A 23323-nucleotide genomic window follows, 5' to 3' on the forward strand; every position below is an offset into this window, starting at 1 on the left:
TTCTGCCCTTTATGGATTAAAAGCAGACTCTGCATCAACTGTGCAATTTTCCATGGGAGTTTTGCCATGGATCCCCCTCTGGCATGCCACAGTCCAGGTGTTAGTCCCCTTGAAACAACTTTTCCATCACTATTGTGGCCAGAAAGAGTCCCTGTTGTTTTTAAAATTCGCCTGCCCATTGAAGTCAATGGCGGTTCGCGCGGTTCGCGAACATTTGCGGAAGTTCGCGTTCGCCGTTCGCGAACCGAAAATTTCGGGTTCGCGACAACACTACTTATATGTATAATTTCTTTAATACCTTTTCACCCTCTGTAGTAATTTACATATATTACTAATATGTTTCTGAACATATATATTATATTATTCACTCACTCTCTGGGCCAGCCTAAGACATCATGCTGCCTAGGTCCAACGATAAATGACTATGGGGGATAATGTATAATAAACACAGGTTACTGGCTATGGGGGGGTAATGTATAATAAACACAGGTTACTGGCTATGGGGGGATAATGTATAATAAACACAGGTTACTGGCTATGGAAGATAATGTATAATAAACACAGGTTACTGGCTATGGAAGATAATGTATAATAAACACAGGTTACTGGCTATGGAAGATAATGTATAATAAACACAGGTTACTGGCTATGGAAGATAATGTATAATAAACACAAACACAAAAAAAAAAGAATGCAGCTTCAGAATTAATCTAAATTGTATGCTGTCTAGGAGGTGGGAGGATCTGGGAGGGAGGGTCTGCTGCTGATTGTCTGGAATGTGTCTGCTGACTGTGAGGTACAGGGTCAAAGTTTACTCAATGATTACGAATAGGGGCGGACCGAACATCGCATATGTTTGCCATTCGTGGCGAACGCGAACAAGCTATGTTTGCCAGGAACTATTCGCCTGCGAACCGTTCGGGACATCACTATATATAATATTTGATGTGTCTGGAGTGGGGAATCATGTGAGAATCCAATATTTTATTGTGTTAAATATTTAGATTTTTACGTCCTTTTGTTGTTAAAGGTTGTGGTGTGTGCACTGTGCATATAATTCTCATTTGCTGACTGATCCCAGCTATATATGATTTGCCTTTACATTTTTGTGAAATTATTACAAGTTTGCCAATAGCTAGAGCTTTATTCTCCTTTGGAACCTAATTACACATGTTCAATGTTCAGGGACATCAGATTACGGAAATGACTTCTAGACGATCTTATCTTTACCATATCCCACTGTGCCCTTATCTGTAAATCAATAAATATGAGGATGGCGACTGAGGACTTTGTAGGAACAAAACAACATTAAAGCGGCACTGTCATGCCGAACTTACCTTTCCCTAATCGATTTCTCTTCTCCCCCTCTGTCAGGATCTGTTCTTCATTTATTCCAGTCTGCTCTAGTTGTCTTTAAAACATAAAACGAAGTAGGGACTACTTTGTCTTATTTAGGTTTCCCACGCCTGACCAGCTATGACCAGCGGAGGAGCACAGTGTTTTCGGGGATCAAAGCAATTTTCCCACAGTTCTCACCTTTGATCCGCGATCTTGCGATGCTTCCTGTCAGTATTCACGAACGTCGGCGTAACTACAGAATTTCGTCCTAACAGAATGAGAGCAGTTTTTTCATTCATGTTAGGACGCATTTAGGGACTTTGTTCATATCAGAATTGTATTCATGTGAATGAAACTCCGATCCTATTCATGCCGCGGCTGCATCATGCAGCCGCTTAGTAGATAGCTCCCTAATTCTCATGGTATTAGGGAGCTATCTACCAAAAGGCTGAAAGACCTAAATTGGTCTATTAGCCAAATTTACTAATACTTAGTAAAGATTACTTTGTGTTAGTAAATTCTGCCCCTACTTTACCGCAATACCGTGAGTAGGGGCATGTCTAGTAAACAGTGAGCAGCCTTTGCTCCTCCGCTGGTTAAAGCTGGTCAGGCGTAGGAAACCTTCGTAAGACAAAGTTGTCCCTACTTTGTCTTGTGTTTTAAAGAAAACTAGAACAGACAGGAAGAAATGAAGAACAGATCCTGACAGAGGGAGAGAAGAGAAATCGATTGGAGAAAGGTAAGTTCAGCAATCAGAAAAAAAGGCAGTGTTTACATTACAGCCTAGGAACACCTCTAGGGACCACTCTTTAGACATAAACACTCCCATTGATTCAATTCATCTGAATGAGGAGATGTTGATAGGCTAGGGTGGCATTTGGCCCCACCCAGTGGCGTACGTACCGCGGTCGCAGGGGTCGCAGCTGCGACCGGGCCCGGCACTGCGGCCCTCCCGCGACCGGGTAGCAGCTGCCACGCAAACCGCCGGGGCCGCATGTCAAGGGGTCCATCGGGTGGCCCATGCTGTCAGGGCCACCCAATGGACATGGATTGTAAGGGGGCCCGGTCTGCGCTGGGCGCTTTAAGAGCGCGACCGGGCCCCCTGTGATGACATCACACGCTGGGAGGAAGTGACTGCACGTCACTCCTCCCAGCATACTGACAGCCCGCGCGGGAGGAAACTGAAAGGAGGAGGGAGTCAGAGTGGGAACTCTGACTCCCATCAGGCTGAGCCACCACTGGACCCACACATGGTAGGAAACATTTTGTGTATATGTGTCTGTGTGTATTTATGTCTGTGTATGTGTGTATGTCTGTATCTGTGTGTATGTATGTCTGTGTCTCTGTGTGTGTGTATCCATATGTGTGTCTGTGTCTCTGTGTGTCTGTCTGTGTGTGTGTGTGTGTGTATCTGTATGTATGTCTGTGTATGTATGATTGTGTGTGTGTCTGTTTCTGTATGTCTGTGTATGTGTGTGTGTCTATGTATGTCTGCGTGTGTCTCTGTATGTATGTGTCTGCGTGTGTGTCTCTGTATGTATGTGTCTGCATGTGTGTATGTATGTCTGTGTCTGTGTGTGTGTGTGTATATCCATATGTGTGTCTGTGTCTCTGTGTGTGTCTGTCTGTCTCTCTCTCTGTGTGTGTGTGTGTGTGTGTGTATCTGTATGTATGTCTGTGTATGTATGATTGTGTGTCTGTGTGTGTCTGTTTCTGTATGTCTGTGTCTGCGTGTGTGTCTCTGTATGTATGTGTCTGCATGTGTGTATGTATGTATGTGTCTGTCGGGGGTATGTGTTTGTGTCTGTATGTATGTGTCAGGGGGGGGGAGGGGCCCACAGTCAGGGGGAAGAGGTTGACGGTAGGGGGGGACCCACGGATCAGTTTCGCACCGGGGCCCCATAGAGTGTGTGTACGCCACTGGCCCCACCCCTTTGGCTGAGATAAGAACTGACAATCTAAGCCAATCCAGTACTGATGAGGCGGATCAGGGGAGGGTGCAGCACCAGCAGACACATGTGGCACAGAAAATAAGGTATGTTTTCTTATTATTTAAGGGGAGCCTAGGGAATTTACGGAGGGGGAGGCAGGGACTCCAAATTGGTTTTTAACACTATAGGGTCAGGAATACACATTGTGTTCCTGACCCTATAGTTTTCCTTTAACCATTTTTAAGCAGTTTGACGAAATAGCATATTTTTACAGCTCACAAAATCCACCCCCCTCTGCTTGGGACGACATAATACAGTTTAAATTGTGCATTGAAAACTAGAGCCCTTGTATTGAGGAGGAGTTGTAGTTAACCCTTTTTAAAACACAGCTGGAGCAAGCTTACTTATTAGTGTGAAGTGTCCATGTGTCAAGGTGTGGATTGGATATACTCACAGAACAAATGTATAGAGTGGACTACACATACTCCAATGCTTGCGTCCTATAGCTGTAATCCAGGTGGTATTCTTAATATGTCCAGCATGCATGTATTGTAAACCCAAAGTGCACAGACACTTCCATTTACAGTGATTAATAATCTTATATTTAAACGAACACTTCAAACACCATAACCACTACAGCCTGTCGTAGTGGCTATAGTGCCAGGCATGCCCTGCTGCCCTTCCAATTTAGTTTGTCGAACCATTTTATATCCATTACCAATTATCGATCTATAAGGTTAGGACAATTTATGTAGATCCCCCTAGTGCCTATGCCTAATTTGGTCTTCTCCTGCAAGAGACGCCATATGCATTCATGTGCAAATATTGTCTATCAAACACTATTTCAATAAACATGGCCCATAATGATCCTGATCATCTCAGTGGATTCTGGAAGCAAGGGCAGCAGGTTCAGGTGCCTGGTGTGACCCAGGAAAGTTATCTAACCAATCAGATTACACTGATTGTGGCAGATGCTGGTATTATAATCACTATTATAGAACAAAAACACAAATTACTGATATATACTGATTATCAAATTAAATAAAACAAATATAATTTACGGTGTTAGATTAAAGGGACTTTCTACTGGCCAAATATTGGAAACCCTGTTTAGTAGATATTCCCAAAGTGAAACATGCATGTGTTTATTATTGTTTTTTATTATTGGGGATATATATATATATATATATATGTAGCCATTTATCTCCCTATCTCTGCACATTTTGCAAAATGTTTATATAAAAACAGTTTACAAAATCTGCAGATCTGTTATGTGCAGCCTTTGCAAGCCCTCCCCTTCTAAACCCGCCCAGAGTTTCTGTGGCTGTCCAATCAGACTTCCCAATTCAGCTCAATGAGAAGTCTTTGCAAGGCAGGTGCTCTGGGCAATTGCTGCCTCTTGTTTAGCTCCACTGAGATAAGCAACCAGGAAGTGACAAATCATTACAGCAAACTAAAGTGATTTATGGTTCTGGAGTGTCCCGTTGAATAACTATCCCCTATGGTTTTGGGCAAATTATGTAGTTGAACCTCCTTACAACATTCTATTTTATGGCAACATTTTAAGTATTTTCAACAGAGAATGTGAGTGGTATTTTAAATGTATACGGAATCCGTTTATATATTTTATTATATAGAAATGTATCTCTTGGTATCGCTAGGTTACTTTTAGTATGCTTTTGAAAATGTGCCTTACTTTGCAAGTGTCTGTTGCTTGTTCCTTGATTTTGTTTTTAACACCCCAATGATTCTCCACCCACAATCTGCTTTATCTAACCCCAGATTCTCTCCTTTATAGCCTGGGTCCCTTACAATATTGAAACAGCTACACTCAGGACTCCCAGCACACAACCCTGCAGGACTTGCCATAAGCAGAGGTAGCATTTCTGGATGATCGCTTCCTACCCACCCCCTCCCCCGCCCCCTTCCCCTCATCCCACCCTCAACAAACAGTCCTACTTTTCCTCTCTCATTAGTTCATGCTCCCGCAATCCCAGACGTCTCTTTGACACCTTTAATTCCCTTCTCCGCCCTGCTGTGGCCACCCCCCAAACTAACCTTACAGCTGATAGCTTTGCATGTTACTTTACTGACCAGATTGAACAGCTAAGGAAACAATTCTCCCCTCCTTGCCATTCTCTCTCTCAACCACACGTAAATCATGCTTTCCCTACCCTCCAGACTTTCTCCCCGGCTACTGAACAAGAGGTGGCTGCGCTTCTCCGTTCCTCTCATCCCACCACTTGCCCGCTCGATCCTGTTCCATCTCACCTCATCAGATCTCTCTCCCCTTGTCTTGTGCCTACCCTAACACACATCTTTAACTGCTCTCTCTCTTCTGGCACTGTTCCTGCTGACCTTAAACATGCCACTGTATTACCTATCCTGAAAAAAACATATCTTGACCCATCCTCCCCCTCTAACTATCGTCCCATATCCCTGCTCCCTTTCTCTTCAAAGCTTTTGGAAAGACTTGTCTTTACCCGTGTTTCTCACTTCCTTAATTCCAACTCTCTCCTTGACCTTCTTCAGTCTGGCTTCCGCCCTCTCCAATCTACTGAGACTGCTCTTATCAAAGTGACGAATGACCTAATCTCTGCTAAATCCAAAGGTCACTACTCCATATTAATTCTCCTTCACCTCTCTGCTGCCTTTGACACCGTTGATCATGCTCTCCTCCTTCAAACTCTTCAATCGCTCGGTCTCTGTGACTCTGTCCTCTCTTGGTTTTCCTCCTATCTCTCCCAACGCTCATTCAGTGTCTCCTTTTCCAAGGATACCTCCTCCCCTCGTCCTGTCTCGGTTGGAGTTCCCCAAGGCTCTGTCCTTGGTCCCCTTCTATTTTCTCTTTATACTGCCTCTCTTGGTAAACTTATTGCCTCTTTTGGATTCCACTACCACTTGTACACTGATGACACTCAGATACATCTCTCCTTCGCAGACCTCTCCCCTGCTGTCCTGCAACGTGTCACTGCTTGCCTTTCTTCCATCTCTGACTGGATGTCCTCACGCTTTCTGAAACTCAATCTCTCAAAACTGAACTCCTTGTCTTTCCTCCCCCTAATACTGATCCTCCTCTCTCGCTCTCCCTTCAAGTCAGTGATATCCACATAAGTCCATCCCTGCAAGCGCACTGTCTTGGCATCATACTTGACTCTGGTCTCACCTTTGAGTCTCACATCCAGTTTGTTGCCAAGTCCTGTAGGTTCCAACTCAAAAACATAGCCCGCATCCGTCCCTTTCAAGATGCTACCAAGGAGCTTGTCCATGCTCTAGTAATTTCCCGCATGGACTACTGTAACCCTCTCCTGATTGGTCTCCCCAAAAGCCGTATTGCCCCGCTACAGTCTGTAATGAATGCTGCAGCTAGACTGATTTTCCTCTCTAGTCGGTCCTCTCACACCTCGCCCCTCTGCCGGTCCTTACATTGGCTTCCTGTATCCTAAAGGAGTCAATTCAAAGTGCTAACCCATACATTTAAAGCACTGAACAATTCCAGCCCCTCTTATATCTCTTCACTGATCCATAGGTATGCCCCTCCTCGTACCCTCTGCTCTGCCCGTGACCACCTCCTGACTGTTGCTCGCACCTGTACAGCCAACTCGCGCTTGCAGGACCTCTCGCGGGCGGCTCCTCTCCTATGTATTAGCTTGCCTACTGCCATCGGACTCTCCCCTAGTCCTCAATCATTTAAGAAGGGCCTTAAAACCCATCTCTTCAGGAAAGCTTATGGCCTCCCAGAGTAATCTCTACCTTACATACCTGTCTCTCTTGCTCTCTCCTATGGGTCAGCGCTTTGCTCTCTCCTCCAGCTCTGCTTCATTCCTACTTGATATTTCCTGTCCTAATGTTTCTAATACTCCACCTCCTATAGACTGTAAGCTCATTTGAGCAGGGTCCTCTTCAACCTATTGTACCTGTAAGTTTTCTTGTAATTGTCCTATTTATTGTTACATCCCCCCCTCTCAAAATATTGTAAAGCGCTACGGAATCTGTTGGCGCTATATAAATGGCAATAATAATAAAAATACAGAAGACCACAACTGTATCTGAAAAACGTGCCCTAAATGTTTAACTGATAATTCAGGGATCAATAAAGTGGATCTAGAAGAAATTCCCAGAATGCCTTCCCTCCCTCATTAATGTATGTGCTCACTATGGTACTGCTGCTATGTGCATCTCTTTGATTAACGTGTTATAATTCCATTTTGTTTGTGGATGAAAATCTTATGGGCAAGGAGAACACTTAAAATTCAGTCCGTGGTCACACTGAATTGAAATAAGATGAGAATGAGCACAGAAAACAAGTGCAGACAGACTGTGAAATTGCATGTGATTGAAATCATACTTGGATTCTTATTGGCTAAAATAAAGATTAACTTATCTCCCAGCATACAGTTTTTTTTTACATTTCAACTTCTTATGGGGTGGTTTAGCAATGATTTAGGTATATTGGTTTAAGTGATGTCCAGTATAGTGTCTGGTCCTCAGCATCTTTTTTTTTGTTTGTTTTTTATGCAGGGGGCATTAATCCCATTGGGTACAAGCAGAATCGTGCCTTCCTGTGTTGATACATTGTTTGTTTCATTGAGGGCTTGTTGGTGACATTACACAACCTAGCAACGCACTCGCTGAGCACTGGACAATGCAGCTGTTGTGGACTACTCCTCTCCCGGGACCGTCAGCTGAATGGCTAAATTTATATCCAAATTAACCATAAGGTGACCAAAGGCAACAGCCAAGGCCATGGTTCATAGGTGCCTGGCCACATCACTTATTTGAATTACCCCTCTACGTCGATAGATACAACAATACGTTCTATACACATATAACTATATTCACACACAGAACAACCAGAGACTATAACTACATTGTTTTGAGTGACAAGTGAAAGCTTGGAGATTTTGATATTTGATGGGTAACTGAGTGAATGGGGACCTCAAACTGGTAATCTGTCTAGGGCCATGTTGGACCTTAACCCCTTAAGGACACATGACATGTGTGACATGTCATGATTCCCTTTTATTCCAGAAGTTTGGTCCTTAAGGGGTTAAGGGATTCTACAGAAGTAGGAATAGAAATCTGTATTCGTAACACTATAGAGCCTTCCGATTTCCCCATTCTCCCCCAGCTAAAGTGGTAAAAAAACAAAATTGATCCTCTCACCGGATTCCAGTGCTGATGGTGCTCTGCCTCGTCAGACGTCATCCGATGACGCTTCAATGCTTTCCTATGGAGCTTTTACTGGCGTAGTATACCCTCATACAGAGCGTGAGGACATTCAGCGTCAGGGGACAAAAAGTCAGCCACCAGGAAGTGCCTCTAGTGGCAGTCTGACAGCCACTAGAGGCAGTCTTAGTCCTGCAATGTAATTATTGAAGTTTCTAAAAAAACAACAATGATTTACATTGCAGATCTAAGCGGGACTGGGACTCCACACTAAGACCACTTTAATGAGATGACTGGTCTGGGTGCCTATAGTGTCCTTTTAATCCTGTTCTGGCTGAGATTCATGGCAAGTATAATCCTTGCCAAAACCATACCCATGCTAGCAACATTTAAATGGCATTTGCATGATACTCTGCCAATCACAAGATGGGAAATGTAGTCCAAAAACTGGAAAACCATTGGTTGCCTCTCTTTGATTGCAGTTTTGATTTTTTTTTTTTTTTTACAACTATTTTTATTTTTTGTTCTAGTTTATGATTCAGCCTCTCTTACTGGGGGCTCTTACGGAGGATTAATCTTTTAATAGCTTCACACAGCTCTTGACCTGGAGCAGTCTGCAGTTGGCACAGGATACTAAGTATCATTGTTCTGAGTCTAACAATGCTCTCAGGATTTCCTCCTCCTGCTGCAGCTGTGTGGGGAGCTATGAGGTGCTGGGAGCCCACTTGCTGCTCTGGAAGACAGTACTGCATGCATTCTTGATCTCTGAAGTTGCTGGAGTGAATAACTAAAGCCTGGTCAGCTGACAGCCCCTATCCAATCCCAGAAGCTGTGATGTAAGTGTTTAGCAGCTGCTAGGACCTGAATTGGCGTGCTGAAGTCTAAGGTGCACTGTACTCCACAGCGTGTCTATAGTGTAGTGGGAGAACAACTAATAGGCAGCCACATGCAGCAATGGATGAGTCCAGTATCCTCAGAAGAAGAGGACTTCAGGTAGGTGTAGACACCTGTTCATGGAATATATCCTATTGCTACAATGTATTTTTTAAGATCTACAAAGTTCCTGGTGATTGCATTTGCGAGGTTTCTCTGTCTCTGTCAGATTGTGCTATTTTCTCATTGCAATCTATGATCTAGAAGCTTTCTAGAACAGATCAGCATGTGTTCTGCTTAAAATGGGCACGGGAGGGGGGCTCTACCTGTTAACCCTTTCACTGAATTAATGGTTTGCCCCTGACAGTCAGATTGCTGGCGGCTGTTATACAATGTTTTTTTTTATAATATTAAACACGCTGTGAGTTGCAGTTGCCATGTATTGGAACATTTTTTTTCTTTTTCTTATCAGTAGACAACTGTAGGATTGCCATAAAAAAATGTAAATAAGTAGAGAGAGAAGTAATCAGCTCTCTGTAAATACTGCCTCTGTCTGGGCAGCTATCGGTCCCAGAGGACTTCCATGCTTCAACAACCATATTCATTGTATACACAATTGTGATAAATAAGTACACAAAGATCTTGCACTAGCCAAGCACACTGCTGTATTGATGAGGTTTTAAAGTAGGGTAAGAATACTTTAAGATTCTCTTAGTAGTTGAGTCAGCCAGTTGTTACTCTTTAGGTGTTTGTGATTTGCAGTTTACATAAGATGATATATTGTTATTTTGTATGTTTTCACACTTGGTACCTGAGAGAATTCTCTCAGCAAAGGCACTGTCAGGAAATAGAATGGATGCTGGAAGCCAGGAAACGAGATGAATGGGAGCTCTAATGACTAATGAACTGAGGGGATGGCAGTGAGGGACTGAATCTCAATTTATTACAAAACTAAATAACTATTTATACAAGGGGGGCAGTCAAAACCTGGAGGCATGAGCCAAATAAACTCTGTTCTATTAAAAGTAAATAATGAAATGTTTGTTTTATGATAGAATAACTGATCAATGTCTTTCCATTTCTGGATTGCTGTCTTTATTTTTTTTTTTTTTAAGTGTTGATATTTTAGCACTTTGTGTTCTTTGCATTTTACTTGGGGGAGTTAAATTGGGTCATACTTTGCACTGATATGATTTAACTCCCCAAGTGCCATAGGGCTTTGCAACAAAACATCTCTCTATGTTAGTGCTTTGAAATATATATATATATATTTACTATAGAACTTTGTAGAACTATTCTAGATCTGTAAATATAATGTGTGCATCAAAATAGATGATTTAGAATGTCATTTCATTAATCAATGCATAGTACAACTGATTGTCCTATTAAAAGCAGAAATCTGCTGTTTTCATCAGTGATGTAAGAATGATAGTTGCATATTCAGAACGAAGGTGGCAACATTGCTTCATTGCTACAGTGAATATTTGATACTATAACTCAGTGTTTGTGTTCTTCAATAAATAAGCATTACATCCTCTGGTTGAAGGAATGCTAAAGTTTTAACCCTTTAGTAGCTCCAAATGACTGAAGATTATTTATTGCAGTATTACAGATAATTATATCTGCCAGTGAATTTATTTAGTATGATACAACACATTACTTTAGACACATGTAATCTGACATGTTCATATTGATCCCTTGTTTAGATTTTTTTTCCCTCACCTTTTTAATGTTAATATTGTTTTAACTGAATATCTACCAAACCCAAAGATTAATTTGCTCAGTATAGCACAACTGAGCGGTGTCTAACACACATTCTCTACTACCACCCATATCCAAATGTCCAAATATATCCTGTAAACTCCTTTGTCTTAAATAAAAAGCAGTCTTATACTTCGAGGGGTGTTCTGCTTTCTTTTCCTTTTGTTGTATTGTTAGTGCTGTTTCTCTTTGGGAATTATGTGCATTATTTTGGCTTTACAGGTTAAATAACTAAAACCATCATAATCTCTTCTGGTCTTAGAAAGGGCTGTGTCATTTTAATGCATCATTGCCCCCTGTAGGGATACTGTGAGTGTTTGGAGTGCTCCCTCTGTAGACTTGCTAAGTGCATTTCATTGTTTCAGTACTGTGCAGTTCATGACTCTGTAGTGGTTTTCGTTGAAGTACCCCATATTCACTTACCACTGGCAGTGGATTGACTCTGCCAATTGCTGTCTGATTACACAGTTATTGTGCCAATCATGCAGTTATTTATTAATCAAGATCTCCCCATATATCCCAAGAAATTGGAGAGACCTATTATTGAGTGGATCAATTTTCTGTTTTGCAAATACTTATAGTATTTTATTCTTAAAAGTTGTTTAAAATGTTTCTTCCGTGTTGGTGTAAAGAGAACACTGACTGAAGCATGAAATGAGACAACATAATGCCAAGGAAACCTTTGTGTTAAAGGGACACGCATCATTTTGAGACAACTCTCACAAACAAAAGCTTTAGCTTTGAATGAGACAGTTTCCTCACTTTGCAGGCTAACAAACATATAAATATATTTTTTTCATACTTACTTGCTTCTTCTCTCTTCCCACACCCACTCCAAGGGTGTCACTGATCTAACCAATCAGTGTCTTATCCCTAGGAATGCTGAAAGGTGCATTGGGCATGCCTGACACATTTACACATGTGCGGTTGGAAGAACTCTTCACCTTGCAACATTGTGATAGGGAAAGAAGACAGGGAGTCTGATCAGTGTGATCGAGCAGGGCAAGCTCGGTTTTCGATCTCCTTCTGCTGCGCAATGTTGCCTTTTTCTGCAATTGGTGAACTGCTTCTGCAACGGATATGGCTTGGTAAGAGGCTGAAGAAAGTTCCCAAGCTGAAAATTGTGTCCAACAATGCAAACTGACCATGTTAATAGTAAATTTATACACTTTTATTAAATACTTTTCAAAGATTTCTTTATTTTGGATTGTATATGTGTTTAAAAGTGTTTGCTGGTTTTAAAAATATAAGTGTCCCCAACAATAAAATGTATTATCTTATCAACTTTTATTGCTCTCTGTGTATGAATCCTCTTTTATTTTTTACCTGAGCATAAAACACATAAGTGAAACTGGAGAATGACAAAACAGGACAATGGGCGGACCTTAAGCCTTAGGTTTCTGTTTAAATTGCCATTCACATTTTCCCATAATCCATCAGTAAAGTGAATTCCAAAGAAGGGGAAACGGACATCATGGTCAAAGGAGAACAAATTGTCTGTGACTGGGTATTGAGATCACACATAAAAGAGAATACATATAAATTAATGCAAGTGGCAAGGGTGATAGTGTAAAAATTAAGATAACAAGAGTCATAAGGAAAGGAAAGCCTCTTTGAATTCTTTGTATGAATAGAGTTTAGACATGGAGATTCAATTCGGTCCGAACTGCAAACCGTCTGAATTTGGGTGATTAGACGAATTCTCAAACTCTGAGCCAAATTCTACCTACATGTTTGTTTTGATTTGAAATTCTGAATTCAACTTGTGGCGGCAAAATTGACGTAATTGATAGGGGGGAAAAAGTTGAATGATGGCTAGGGGGCAGTCACTAAATATTGATTGTATTATCAGTGCAAGTGAGAACTGAGCATTAGAGGGGAAAAAAGAAGAAACCGTAAAGAAAAATTAAACAAGTTATATATAAAAATAACATTATTTAATATATAAATAGATTTTTGATTCTGCTCCTTTTACTTAACCCCCTTATTCATTACTTTTTCTCACTTAAACTATGAACCAAATGGCAGTGAAATTCTCCTATTAGTGTACTTTCTACAGCAGTGATGTGTGAGTAGCATACAGCTATATACTTGTTTTAGTTATCTCATCAGTCAGTCACTGCACATCAATGCAATACAAGCTTTAGCTGCTAGACCTGAAGAGCTGCAGGTTGTCTTCCTGGCAAAGTCTGTATTTTCTTTAGATTGTAAGGTCATGGGTTATCTAGCATATAAAAGAGCTCTCATTACTAGATCTCCGCTCACGGTAGCGGTATTAGTATGTTATTAGTAGGCTATAAATCCTAGTAATAAGATTAATCATTCCAAGGTCAATGAAATACCTCAGAATGTACATGAAAATAAGTGCTTTCTAAATTTACTAGTTACATCCTTTGTTTATATTATTATTATATATCATGCAAAAATAAATAAATAAAACATATATATATTATTTTATTTTATTTTAATTTAATTCTTGCACCTTCTGCACTTGGAGTGCTCCTGTGTGTATAAACATAAAAAAATGTTTAGGTCAACTGTTTACAGTGTCACAGAAACAGGCAAATATCAATCCAGGTGTCTTAAGCTATTTGCAAACCTTTGCCATTTAAGGAATGATTGCCGATTGGCTGCCCCTGCTGAAAAACATGTATTCCATAGGGTCAAAGATAGAACACAGCCGTGCATTAGTACGGACGTTTGTCCTGGCTAAGCAATGTTTTCTGGCAGCTTAGGAGGAAGATCGAGGAAGTTCAGAAAGGAAGCATAGCACAGTGACTGTAAAGGAAATCTCATGCCAGGAAGGACCTTAAAAAAAACAATTGATAGATTCTTGGCAGAGAGTAACAGCAAAGGCATTGCATTTTCTGTGCATGTGTGTGTGTATATATGTTATAGACACACACACATATACAATGCAAAAGGTTAATTCAGTGATGTGACTGTGTTTCATTAGTTAAACGTGGACTTTGCCTTTGTGGATACAGATAGGTATAGATGTAATCGTTACAGTGTCCTACGGGATGTTGTCAGCTAGTGTATACTTTCAAAGATATCCTCACCTGAAGTTTCCACACCCAGCATGGTGCCCTGGAGTGGACTGAGGTTCTGCACATTGTCCCTGTTACCAAGTGACGCAATCAAAATCTTGAAATTCCTAGAGAGCAGGATGTTGATTGTATCCCTTGTTACTTCTAGTGTCCTGGGGGAAATTGCCCCTTGCCACCCCTCCACTGCCTACAGCTATGAGGATACTGGGCTGCTGCCTTACATCTTAAATATATTCTGTAACAGTATTCTTTATTGTTTTCTAGTGCTTGCAGTGTTAGTATAAAACATTTTAAAGGAACACTCCAGGCACCATAACAATTTAATCTAAATTAAATTATTATGGTGCCAGGAGGCACAAACCATTTAACCCCAAAGATGCCTCCAGCTCCGATCTCAACTCCCCCCACCTGGAGGCATCATTTAGATGAAGTTGTTATGGTGACTAAACTTTCTCTTTATTAATACATTAAGAAATGGAGTGGAATGTGGTAGGACAATGTGTACTGTTTTGTTCTCAAATTGGGATGTTTGTTTGTAATCACCCCATTGGCCAAATAAAGCCAGGCGCTGGCTGTTGGTTGTTATTTTATTTAAAGGAAGACTCCACACACAGAGCATTTTGCATATTTTGTAATAAAAATGTAAATAGAAATGGCACTTTTGTAAATTACCCTTGTTACACTCCTGCACCTCCTACCCCACTCCCCCTTTCCCTCCCCCCCCCCCTTCCGTCAGTCAAACAACAGTTTGTTACTTCCTGGTTGTTTAGCTTAGTAGAGCTAAACTCAAGAGGCAGCAATTGTTTGGAGAACCTGACTGCAAATACGTCTCATTGAGCTGCATTGGGAAGTCTGCGATTGGACAGTCACAGAATATATGGGCGGGGTTAGAAGAGGATGCCTTGCAAAGGATTCAGATGAGATCTACAGCTTTTGCAAGCCGTTTTTACATATATCCCCAATTAATACATAATTAAATGCTTAAAAGTTTTCATTGGGAGTTTATTTTTTGTATTTGGGCTGTAGATTGTCCCTTTAACACTATCAGTAGTTTTTTTTTGTTTCTTTCTTTTTTTAAGTCACATGGCCTACCTAGCATGTGAATTAAATTGACATCCACAGTGTCCAGGTATGGCACTACTGAAGCAAGCACACTCCCGCATGCGTTTGTACAGTATTTAGTTGTAGATATCGGAGTATGCATGATTATAGCCAGAGCATTTTAGAGTGATGTGACCCTGAATATGGTACTGTACAGGAAGATGTTTTTCACTTACCTCCACAACACTACTTACCCCGGTAATGTTTCAATAATGTTCACGTGGGCGAGTAAAGTTACATTTTATCTGACATGCAAACTTAAAGGATCAATATAGGGTCAGGAACACAAACATGTATTCCTGACCCTATAGTGTTAACACCACCATCTAGCCCCGACGGGCCCCTCATGCCTCCATAAATATAGCAAAATCTTATTGTAATCAAGCCAGAAGCTGTAGATCTGCATGCTGTTTGCCTAAAAAAAAAAACAAGCAGTCTGCTGACATAATCAGAAGTGGTGGCCTGATCCAATCACAATGCTTCTCTATATGATTGGCTGAGACTGACAAAGAGGCAGATCAGGGGCAGAGCCAGCATGATTCAAACACAGCCCTGGCCAATCAGCATCTCCTCATAGAGATGAATTGAATCAATGAATCTCTGAGGAAAGTTCAGTGTCTGCATGCAGAGGGAGGAGATACTGAATGTTTGGATGCATTTTAGGCAGCCATGACCCAGGAAGGATCTCTAACAGCTATCTGAGGAGTGGCCAGTGAAGTTATCACTAGGCTGTAATGTAAACACTGCATTTTCTCTGAAAATGTTTACAGCAAAAAGCCTGAAGGTAATGATTCTACCCAGAACAAATTCAATAAGCTGTAGTTGTTCTGGTGACTATAGTGTCCCTTTTAATAGCAGCACATTCCGTAAAAGTCAAATCTAAATATAGTTGAATACATTTTCATTTATAAAATTAGCTAGCAGTTTTACTAGCACAACATATGGATTACATTTGATACTGTTAAACGGACACCTAGTCATCTTAAACTTGGCTGGCCGATGCCATTACAGTGCATGTTATTCTGGGGCACGTTACCCCTGTACGAGGGAATAATATGGCATATTTACTTGGCCTAATGTGGGAACTGCAGACTGTGGACTGTAACTCCATTGAGCTCATGAGAAATTCTGGCTAAATACAGAAAGAAATTAGTACTTGACCACATATGGACAAAGACGAGAACTTCTAGTGCATGCCTCTGTAGAATACTATAATAGAATTTTAGTTGATGTCATATGTAGTATTTTTGTTTTATAAATGTCTGTTTATGTCCCTGTGCGGTTTCTGTACTATGATTTTACCCAGTATTTAATAATGTTAGTCCTGGAGCAAAGGAAAATAAATGTAGTTACAATGTGGCACCTTCTTTAACACGCGTTAGAAATATGGCTGTAATAATAATTTGCTTCATTCTGTGCCTATATGAATATTCGTCATATTGGCACTATGTCTCTCTCCTCTCTCCTCTCTCCTCTCTCCTCTCTATTTTCCATCTGCTCCTCACTGCTCCCTCGTGCGGTTTAGTGATGCCGGGTGCCAGAATATGATGTCATATTCCGGGGCCCTGCTTCACTACAGGCGGCTACAGACTGCGCTCGCGAGTGAACAGTGACGAGTAGGAACACTGAGCTCCCTCGCTCCCCTGTCAGGTAAGTTTTAGCAGAGTAGGCACCTGCTTGGAACACTAGGCATGTACTCGCGGCTCACCGGGCCACAAAGATGTCCCTTGTGGGCCGCGAGTTTGACATATTTTTATTTTTATTTTTACCTGTGCTTTCTGGGTTTTGACACTTGCTATATTTTTCCTGACAGTCATAGTTTCCCTTTTCAGATGATTTTTGTTTGCTGTTGCACAATGTAACTATTTGTTTGTGTGTATCCTTATTAATAAACACAATTTACAAGAAATGTTACTTCCTTGCCTTCAGTAAACGGTTTCAGGAACACAGAAGAAAGTCATCTTCGAAAAGTTTAGTCTATAAGAGATTGTCCAAACGTTTATTTAAAAAAAAGAATTAAAAAGAAGCAATTTATCACTAAAATGAATCATGTCGTGGCTCCATGATTATTTTCCCACAAACACCGTAACAGAGTGATGCTTGAAGCTGCTTGTACTGTGACATTATTTTTTCCATATTTACAATGAACTACCCCATCTCCATATATCCTTAAGCCCTTAATGATTCCCATGCTGTTCTCGCAATCTGTTTCTTATAGAGCCATTGAGAACAATGCATGTCCTGCATATTTAGCATCCACAGTTCCATGGAGACATGCTACTGACAAATGAGCAGCACCTAATAATATTAATCTGCATTTTACCAGGACACATTAAGATTTTATTTATTTTGTTAAAAAATATGTCTGGAGGTTTAGTGCTTACAGTTGCTTAAAGGGACACTCTGGCACCAATACAACTTGCATTTGATAGTTTTTTGGCTTCAGTAATAACATTTATTTATTTATTTATTTTGCATGCTAAAATCTTTATAGTTTTTGCACAAAATAAATAAATGTTTTGCAGAATTCTGTAAAATACGCATACCTCCTTGGCCACACCACATCATGCAAGAAAGACTCCCTTACCAAAGGTGTGCACACAATCTCTGCCCCAACAGCAGAGTGAGCTATTTCTAATTCATAATCTGGTAGCAGATAACCAGAGAAACCACAAAGGGCTTCTAATGCAGGTTGTTTGGTTGTTGAGATCATTCAGTACTGTCAGTAGCTGAGCTGTGTGGATACATTTGATAAGGAAGTATTTTTCTGGAGTGAGAGGGTGTGGCTAAAGAGGCAGGCTTATGGAGCAGCAGTCTGCAAAATACAGTGGAACCTCGGATCTTCAACTTAATCTGTTCCAGAAGGCTGTTTGAGAACAGAGTTGTTTAAAGAAAAACGAAATGTTTGATAAGAATTAATGTAAATTAGATTAATCTGTTCCAGACCTCGAGAGTACAGCATTTTAACACACATTTTACAGTTTAATAGTACCTTTAAGGCATACAATCCTACAGAAAACCTATAAATACAATGTAAAGGAAGTGAAAATGTAACTTCGCTTTACCGGTCAGCTCTGTTTGCTGACAGAATGGAGCTCTATTCGCTTTGTCTAGTGCTAGGAGGCCGATGCGTCATACCAACGAGGTTCCAAAGTGGTACCATCAAGGTTAATGCTGTGTGATTTTGCTCTAATACCGAGACGTTTTTTTCTCAGATATATTGTTTGAGTACGGGAGCGTTCCAGAACAGAGGTTCCACTGTATATATTTTATGCAAAATTCATAAAGATTTGAGCATTCAAAAAATACAGCATATTATTGAGGTCAAAACCTATTAAATGCATTAAAGTAGTATAGGTGACAGGATGGTCCCTATCTCAATCCTGCAAATTGCATTGAGCTAATAAGACATTCTGGCAAAATAACTACAGCAAGAAATTAGTGTTTGACAACATATAGACAAAGACGAGAACTACTAGTGCATGCCTCTGTAGAATACTATAATAGAATCTTAGTTGATGTCATATGTAGCATTTTTGTTTTATAAATGTCTGTTTATGTCCCTGTGCTGTTTCTGTACTATGATTTTACCCAGTATTTAATAATGTTAGTCCTGGAGCAAAGGAAACCAAATGTAGTTACAATGTGGCACTTTCTTTAACACACGTTAGAAATATAGCTGTAATAATAATTTGTCACGTTCCATGCCTATGTGAATATAAATCATATTGGCACTACGTGCCTGCTGAGTAATATTTTACTGCTGCACCCATACGTCTGTGAACTTAAAAAAGGCACATGTTTTAGCTATGTTTGGACAGATGTTTTTCACCATAAAGGAGACCCAGCAACATTCTGTAGAATCTTTCTAAAGCTGTAAAGCCGGTTGAAGTGCTTACTATAGAATGGTATCAAATGTCATATCGGTAGCATTTTTTTCTGGTTTAACCTTTTAAAATTGTGCTTAAAATAAATCTATAGAAACAAAACAAGATATACCTAGACCTAAAAAATAGAAAGAAAGCACGCTCATAGGGGATTAACGTAAATTTACAAATAGCCCCTTCTTTATATGTCACACTCACAAAATTGAAGTTGTTTTCAAGCCCATCAATTGAGTAGATTTTCACGAATTCCTCGTGGTTGGAATAGTAGATATTACATGCAAACAATAAAAGATAGCATAGTATAGCACTGTTGCAAAAATATAAATCTGCTTTTTTTTTTTTTTAATTCTTTATTTTTGCACACGATAGGCAAGGCAAGAATGATACAACTTGAAGGCTTGCGCAGAAGTCAAAATACTAAAGATCAGTTTTGTAAACGCAATAATTAAAATCAGTCCATATTACAAGCCACCTTATAAATTCTATACAACTTGCCTCCCATCGAGGATTTTGTGTTTTTTATGTAGCAACAGTATTTAAATTCCTTATTTTTGCCCGCGATAGGCATAACAAGAACAATACGACTGTGTGGCTTGCGCAGAAGCCAGAATGTAAAAGATCAATCGTGAAAAAACACAATAATCGACATCTGCCTACAAGACACGACTATCTATAAATTCTATTCCACCTGCCTCCCATCGGGGACTTTGTATTATTTTTATATATTTTGTTTTAAGTCTTCATTTTTCGATTCGACAAGAGGAACAAATACACCAAACTACTTGTCGCGTGCGCAGTAGCCAAATGTGGTGATACAAGAAGCAAACAAATAACGATGCAAAAACACCCCTGGTTTCGCTGCTCAGGTCATCTCAGTCAATTGTCTCTCATCGAAGGTTGTTTATAAGTCTCCGGCATTTGTAATTTGTCCCAGAGGAGACCTAATTGGAAAATTTAACCGGATAAGATAAATCAGCTTTTAATGGTTGCACTTACAATATAAAAGATGTAAAAAGGCCCATCAGTACAATTCTGTTTATCCCATCAATACAGAGAACGAAGTCCTTGTAGAAATGTCAGGCAGGCAAACAGAAGAAAAGTATAAAATCAAATAAAAGTCCAAACAAATAACTCTACGCGTTTCGCCTGTATTCTCAGACTTCCTCAGGAGTGGTAAAGTGCTTAAAATCTTCTGGGTGCTTTGGCTTCCATTTAAAGGTCTTCCCGCCGTTTTTTTCGGGTTAATTTCTACCCATCAGCTGATTTCAATCAGCTGTATTGCAGTTCGTGCTTACATTCCTTACATGGAGTTCCGGAAAATTTCCGTGGAACGCGCATGCGTTCCACCAACCCGGAAGTGTCCGCGTTCCTCTCGGCTATGCGGAAATGATCCGTGCGGTTGGAACGCTGCTTAATCCGTGTGGAGACGAAGTGGAACGCACATGCGTTCCACCAACCTGGAAGTGTCCGCGTTCCTGTCGGCTATGCGGAAATGATCCGTGCGGTTGGAACGCACGTGCGTTCCACTTCGTCTCCACACGGATTAAGCAGCGTTCCAACCGCACGGATCATTTCCGCATAGCCGAGAGGAATGCGGACACTTCCGGGTTGGTGGAACGCATGTGCGTTCCACGGAAATTTTCCGGAACTCCATGTAAGGAATGTAAGCACGAACTGCAATACAGCTGATTGAAATCAGCTGATGGGTGGAAATTAACCCGAAAAAAACGGCGGGAAGACCTTTAAATGGAAGCCAAAGCACCCAGAAGATTTGAAGCACTTTACCATTCCTGAGGAAGTCTGAGAATACAGACGAAACGCGTAGAGTTATTTGTTTGGACTTTTATTTGATTTTATACTTTTCTTCAGTTTGCCTCCCTGACATTTCTACAAGGACTTCGTTCTCTGTATTGATGGGATAAACAGAATTGTACTGATGGGCCTTTTTACATCTTTTATATTGTAAGTGCAACCATTAAAAGCTGATTTATATTTTTGCAACAGTGCTATACTATGCTATCTTTTATTTTTTGCATGTAATATCTACTATTCCAACCACGAGGAATTCGTGAAAATCTACTCAATTGATGGGCTTGAAAACAACTTCAATTTTGTGAGTGTGACATATAAAGAAGGGGCTATTTGTAAATTTACGTTAATCCCCTATGAGCGTGCTTTCTTTCTATTTTTTAGGTCTAGGTATATCTTGTTTTGTTTCTATGTATATTGAGGATTAAGAGGAATCCTTTTGTTATACCTGACCGAAGAAAAGGAAGTAATTATCCTTTTATATATATCTTTTACACACTGCACCTGGGTGGTCTAAATTTGTATTTTCTAAAATAAATCTATCACTGATACATTGACATTATATTAATTAGGGACAATGTCCATGTTATTAGAATGCTCTATATAACAATGCCCCAAGGGTAAGATAGGGGTAATTTTGTATTAGAGTTAAAATTCTGGGGTTTTTGTGTTTATGATGTCATGGAACTCTCATGATTCTCAGCCAGGCCTCTCTAGATTAGGAATCAGTAACATGGGACAAAAGAACATAACGTGTCATTACTCTAACCTTAGACAAATTTTACTCCGCGATATAGAAGACCTATTCCTAATTTATTTGTTGCATTGGCTTGTGTACGCATATGGCATTAATAATTTGAATTATCATTTTGCAAGTCAGAGGCTGTAAAATGTACAGTTCAGTAATATGTCCATTGTCCAATGTGTGAATGTTGCATGTACTCCTAAGCATTTCAGCCTCAAAGTCCTTTGGGGATCTCTGTTTATTTTGCACATAGCTACCTTTTCCTTTCTGTCAGGATACATTATCTCATCATCAACATTGTGCAGAGAGCATGTCAGGGAAACACGCTAAGGTTTGTGAGCACCAACAGGTTTGAATTAAATGAAATGCACAGTTGCCGGGGAGCTTGCTCGTTGGCTTTTCTTCTAACCATTGAACGGCTCTAATGACAGAATTGGGATTCTGAACCTTTAGGCACAGAGCATATGCACATGGGTAATCTGTGATACGTGTTATGTATGCGAATGAAATATTTTGGCTTGTTAAAACCTCATAATCAATGCCTAACCATACATATTTTAATCACTTTTCTAATGAATTTTTGTTTTCATGAAGCAATGCTGTTGGAAAACAGAAAAGTGTTTTACTGAACCTTTCTGATCTAGAAACTGGGGTTATTCATGGGGTGCATGCCCATAACAAACTTGTAAAGGAATTCTGGCTAAAGATTGTGTATTTATGATGGAGGGACTGGGGTTGACTGATTTCTTTTGCCAATCATTCTATAATGTAATTTCTCGAAGTATAGTGGCATAAAGATTTCTATCTTAATTTTTTTTTGAATGGAGACCAGAAAGAGAGATCCTGGGTTAAACAAAAAGGGCAACCCCTGGTGGCAATCAGGACAGAGACTTCCATTTTATAAAGGGTCTGATGGAGATTGGGTGCATGCAGATTACCTCATGGAAGATTTTGAAAAATGGAACCTGAAGCCTTCTGGGTAACTATGGCAAGTAACCAGATATTGCCACCTTTCTTATATCACACAATGCTATGTGGCATTTCCGAATGCTATTTACAAAGCATCATTAATCTGTACTTGTTTGGCGCAATATTAATGTATGCAAACAGTAACAGAAAAACCTGCATACATTCTATATATTGAACAAAACACATAGAAAAGATGTCCCGATGAGGGACTAATGGTGTGTGTATAGGGGGCTTTTTAAAAGGGGGTAACCCTGAAATTTACATGAATCGTATACAAAAATGACCAATGGGCATAAAGTTCAGAGGACACAGTGAAAATTAGAAAATAAGTAACGTTTTTAAGTTTATTAGAATATAATGAAAGGACAAACATACAAGAAACTGTGTGTACCCGTAAAACTAGCTACTAAGCTCTGCAGTTATAAAGGGGTAAGGAGGGTAACCGGCTGATTGGTACTTGTTCTAGAAGAAAGATATAACTACATCAATGCTGGAATACGGTAGAGCTACTAAAGTAGATAAAGCAAACTGGTACTACAACGAAAAGTAGATACAATGTAATTATTGTTACCCTTGGTAGGCAGATAGTTAAGATTACATCGGACGTATAATGTACATGCAGTGTAAGCATCTCTTCCTTGCCTTTTGCTTTTTGAAATCTAGGAAAGCTTTTCTCCGTATTTTAGTTAT

The 23323-nt window shown here is 40.1% G+C and overlaps 1 protein-coding gene across 2 annotated transcripts in view; it reads left to right on the plus strand.

The window, feature by feature from the left end:
• Positions 1-23323, plus strand: part of MAST4 (microtubule associated serine/threonine kinase family member 4) — a 503913-nt gene that overhangs the window by 213306 nt on the left and 267284 nt on the right. Inside the window, exon 1 of one of the 2 annotated variants that reach the window (XM_063454086.1) lies at positions 9323-9431. The exons of the other annotated variant lie outside the window; for it this stretch is intronic. Coding sequence (XP_063310156.1) covers positions 9393-9431 — 39 coding nt within the window. The 5' untranslated portion in view covers positions 9323-9392. Of the gene's footprint in view, positions 1-9322; positions 9432-23323 lie in introns of those variants that run through there. 2 annotated transcript variants of the gene reach the window in all.

Source organism: Pelobates fuscus, chromosome 5 (assembly GCF_036172605.1).
Source record: "Pelobates fuscus isolate aPelFus1 chromosome 5, aPelFus1.pri, whole genome shotgun sequence".
In the NCBI taxonomy this organism is placed as follows: domain Eukaryota; kingdom Metazoa; phylum Chordata; class Amphibia; order Anura; family Pelobatidae; genus Pelobates; species Pelobates fuscus.